Genomic DNA, 4,736 nt, shown 5'->3' on the forward strand with positions numbered 1-4,736 from the left:
TGGAAGAAAATTAGCTTTAATATCATGTAAATGTAGCATATATGGCAACCAGTTCATCTTCGAAAATTCGGTACACGTTTTCAATTCAATCACATTGGAGCTGGATCAACAATTCCCGTGATAAAAAAATCAATTGAGGTTGACATTAGGAGACATTGTTTAATATTTCTCATCGTGCATGTACCTGCACACAGAAAGCACAATGAACGTTAAAAATGATTTCCCCTCCGACTGTCAATCAAAACTGAGCACTATCAGCGTAAATTTGGACCTAGCTCGTGTCGTGACGGTGTATCCGATGAAGTGCCAGATACGTAATCAGGCAGGTAAATGTGTTTACTGTATCCAAGAATAACGACAAACCGTGACAAATAGACATTGATAAGGATGCTCAAACCTCACCGCCTGCTCTACGTTTGGTGAAGGAGCGAGTTGCCTTCCAGCGCCTGCACAATCTGCGTGGCCGAAGGTCTCCTCTTGGGATCCTCCTCGGTGCACATGTAGAAGAGCTCCAGCATCCTCCTGTAGGACTCGCCCAGCGCCTCGGGATCTAGCGGTGGCCGCGTGCCTAGCCGTGAGTAGTAGACGTCCTCATCGAAGCTTGCCTCGTCTGAAAGGAGGAGATTTGGGGTTGATTAAGGAATGGCGAAGCAGTATGTGGTTCATTGTCCAAGGGTATTGCAAGTAATGAACTGGCTCAATGTTCAGTATGATTGTTATATCTCACCTTAGTCAAGGTGGAGGGAATTATTAAAGTATCAAATAACAATCAGTGTTAGGCCCCCCCCCCCCCAAAAAAAATGTTGACCTTCTGCTAAGGAACAGAAAATGTCAGTAAAAGCCTACTGGAACATCTGAGCTTGATTGGGGTTTCATCAGAGGCACCTGAAATGGTGCCAAGTATGTTCTGACTCCCTTTTAACATTTGAGTTTGAAATTTGTATTGAAAAGATTCATTTTGGTCTCCCCGCGCCATCACAAAAAAAACCTCATTAGAACAGGGGTGTGTACACTTTTTATATCCCCTGTATTATTGTCATAGCGTTGATATACAATTTTTTAAAAAATGTAAAAATAATGCATATTTACCTCAATCTCAGCGGGCGCTCGAACAAACAAAAACCCCGCTTCAAATAACCCCCCTGCCCCCGTGTCGCTTATGACACAGCGAAACTGACCACAATATTCCAGTCATTTAAAATCGCTCACCAACATCTAATTGATGGCTCTGAGCTACACGCTTCTTTGCTTTTCCAGCATCTTTGATCTTAGGCTCATCCAAAGCATCTGACCTTCGTCCTGCTCCTCTTCATCGTCATGCTCCAGCAGGTCCATGTGAGGCACGGCCAGGGTCATCATCTCCCACAAGGTCAGGCCGTAGGCAAAGATGTCGGCCTTGTCTGTGATCTCGCACCCCTCTAAGGCTTCCTTGGGGTGCCAGGGCTCCGTTCCGATGTATTCCACCTCCGGGTCTGACACTGCCCCCACCCCCCCAAAAAAACATAAGTCTCTTTGTGCGACATCTAAAAACAAAACATTGTGCGCCGGCAGTGTTGCGCTACCTGTCATGTTCTCATCCAGCTGGAGGGACACGCCCACATCGCAGATCTTGATGGCGTCGAAGTTGCCCCTGACGACCACGTTGCACGACTTCATGTCGCCGTGCAGCAGTTTTTTCTCATTGTGAAGATACTGCAGACGGAACGCAATGTCACGTTGAGAGGGGGTATCCCAGAACTTCTTTGCGGAAATATTTATTAAATAGAATGACAACAATGAATTGTGTTGTGTGCTGGTGGGAGCAACTAAGAAAACTGGTCACACCGGTGCTCCCATTAGAAAGATAAATTTAGTGCGCACAAGACCTTGGAATCACATTATATTGACCCAAAAAATGAACACAAGACAAAAAGGTTTTTAACCTGCAGCCCGCGGGCGACATGAAGCGCCACTTTTTCAATGTCAGCGGCAGGAAAGGCCTTAAGACGGTCTTCTCTGCGCTTCTCGATGAGGTCGTTGAGGGACTGCTCTCCTCCAAACTCCATGGCCAGACACTTGGAGCCATCTTTGGCCGTGGCCAATGCCCGGAATCCTGCAGGTCCACACCCAGAAATCAGTCAGGTAAGTTTAGCTTTGCAATTATTGTATGAGGACATTAACCCAGGGTGGAATGTAGACAGCAAAATTTTAGTGAGAGAGTTGAGATTTTGGGCTCTCACCGACAATATTTGGATGGTTGATTCCCTTGAGGATTTTTGCCTCCTCCTTCATACGCTTTTGGTAGACCTCAGCCTGTTTGCTGGCACATTTGCTGTTGATCTTCTTGATGGCCCAAGGCGATGCGTTGATCTGCCCTTCTCTGGAATCAAACCGATGAGTTAATTAGTGAGCAGATTTCACATGAACATGGCATGACGGCCACTTGTCACCTGTCCATCAGGTAGACGCTGACACCCGTCCCACAGCCAAGCTTCTTCATAAATGGTGAAGCCGGTATGTGGATGGGGCTTCCTCCCCCGCTTCTGACACTTCTCATTCTGGACATCTGGGGGCTGGTGAATTCAGCCATGCTGTCGAATACAAACACGTGGGCAATTTACTATGATTCTAATCCATTCATTAATTTCTATAGCGCTTGGTTTGCTTGTTTGTTGTTTTTTTGTTGTTACGTAAGCCCCGTCAGAATCCAATGATGCTTGTTGGAGTTTTTGGTGTCATGTTTTTGTATTTGTGTTGAGCTTTGAAGTTTGCATTAGTATTATAACACAAAAACGTGCATTAGATATTCGTGCATGTGATGTTAACGACACAAAAAGCGTACGAGACGTCTTGACAATTGATGCAAATGATCAGCAATGAAGCTAACACTCCCTGAACAACAAAACAAGCGACGAGTCCAACATACGGTTCAAACAGCGATCGCCACCGAGAAGTAGCTGTTGGGCGTACATTGCTCCCAAAAGGTTTTTTCGTTTCTGTAAATAAACGCTTTTTTACCTGCTTTTCACTGTGAACAGGAACTAATGACGCGTGATGATCGCGCCGAACTTTCAAAATGTCGCCGTCATAAGAAACGTTAACGGAAGCCTTGAAAGGACAAATAATGCGGAAATCGCTAACCATTCAATGAACACAAAATAAAAAGTAATGCTATAGAAGGTTTGCATGAAAATACGGTCAATATTTTTCCTTTATATTGCACATTTAGTAATGATGATTAATGAGACATATGGGTTTGTTTAAATTATTTACAGCGAGTATGTAACTCTTCGTAGTTGCCATACAACTTTTCTCCACCAGAGTTCAGTGACTTTGCGCATACGTTACACAAATTCATTTCTACGATGTGATAGACATAAACTAATCAAAACGAATACACGCTGGAGGACAACACTGCCATTCAGTTATAAATTACAGGCGATCTCAACTTATCAGCACAATAAGCACATTGTGGTGTTTTTATGAATACATTTGTCTGCTGCATACCAGGGAATAGCATTGACCTCCAGGTTTCCCTCTTCTTCACACAGCACAGCTTGTCCCCCGTCCTGTGACCTTTAACCCGGGCAGAACTGTTACTTTGAAGCCGAAGAGCAGGAATGCGACAATAGGCACTGGATGGAGAAGACTGTTGCGCTCTCATCTTTCCTCACCATTCCTCTTTTATTCCTCCTACAGGGGAAATGAGCTCATGTTTTGCGGTCTACGCAGGTACACGTTGCGGTGCGCTTGATAACACAAAGATGAGTTAACTTTAACAACATGGTCACAGGAGGGTAAAATGACAAAGTAATGTGTCCCTGTGCACGCCTGCTTACAGCTCTGGCCTAATGACATAATGGATGTAATCAAAGTGGCTCGAAACATTCATCTTGACAAAAGAAAAAAACCATTAGGGTGTTATGCTTGCAATTCAAAGTAAAAAAATAACGGCAAAACGACTTGTATCTTGAAAAACTTGGCTCCCATGTATCTCAAGGCACCTATCAGTCATATAAGTGTCTACGTAAGCGAATCAAAGAAACCTGTTGCTAGCCTTCGAAACGCATCTGCTGCTGCAAAAAGGACGAAGAGATATTTTTCGTGGCAGGTTCATATTTTCCTTTTATTTGAAAATGAAATACTGCCGCCCCGGGCGCTGTAAATCAATACATTGATGAGAGAATTTATGACATCACAAATTATTTAAGTGAGCATCATAAAGCTGGACCTCGCAAATGGGAGTTTGGAATATGCCTGGAGGCCATAAAACTGTCATTACGTGAAAAATAAACCGAACATTGGAGAAAACATCACAGGATAGTGAATTGTCAACTATATTTTGAGTCGTGGTTCAGCCACGTCGGCGCAAGCTAACATTTGCGGGGAGCAGCTTTACTCTCAGTAAAACAGCAACAAGAGCAAATTCCTTACATACAATCAACCCAAAAATACTAATTGAGCAGAGTACAGTAATAGTACTTTTTTTTTCAATTTCTTAGTATTTCGCAAGTTACTTCCTATTTTTCGTATTTATGTTCATGTGTTCATCTGCTTTTGACTTGGAACTCCTCAGGGAAATTGGTTTATGATTGTATGAAATTATTATCATATTATATATATATATATATTTTTTGAAAAGTTGGCTCCAATTACAAGGTCACATGTGTCTACCTGTGTGTCACACGTGGAAACATTCATACATAAATTGCACCTTTGAGCTGCCAATCAAGGAACGACGCCAGAGAGAAGCGAGC

General features: G+C 43.3%; 1 protein-coding gene across 2 annotated transcripts; it reads right to left on the reverse strand.

Moving 5' to 3' along the window:
- Positions 1-3,625, reverse strand: LOC147187835 (lymphokine-activated killer T-cell-originated protein kinase homolog). Of its 2 annotated transcripts, none has more exons than XM_086100462.1 (7): positions 3,487-3,625; positions 2,430-2,570; positions 2,220-2,359; positions 1,923-2,092; positions 1,563-1,692; positions 1,293-1,478; positions 1-610 (listed from the first exon to the last, which is right to left on the reverse strand). In XM_086100462.1, the coding sequence occupies exons 2-7, from the start codon at positions 2,567-2,569 to the stop codon at positions 411-413; spliced, it is 966 nt and encodes a 321-aa protein (XP_085956588.1). In that variant the 5' UTR covers position 2,570; positions 3,487-3,625; the 3' UTR covers positions 1-410. The 2 variants fall into 2 exon arrangements, with proteins under 2 accessions (XP_085956588.1, XP_085956587.1); XM_086100461.1 differs by lacking the exon at positions 3,487-3,625 and adding an exon at positions 2,998-3,057.
- Positions 3,626-4,736: the final 1,111 nt, after the last annotated feature.

This window comes from Hippocampus guttulatus, chromosome 20, assembly GCF_054856545.1.
Source record: "Hippocampus guttulatus isolate MCC_2025c chromosome 20, RoL_Hgut_1.0, whole genome shotgun sequence".
Classification (NCBI taxonomy): domain Eukaryota; kingdom Metazoa; phylum Chordata; class Actinopteri; order Syngnathiformes; family Syngnathidae; genus Hippocampus; species Hippocampus guttulatus.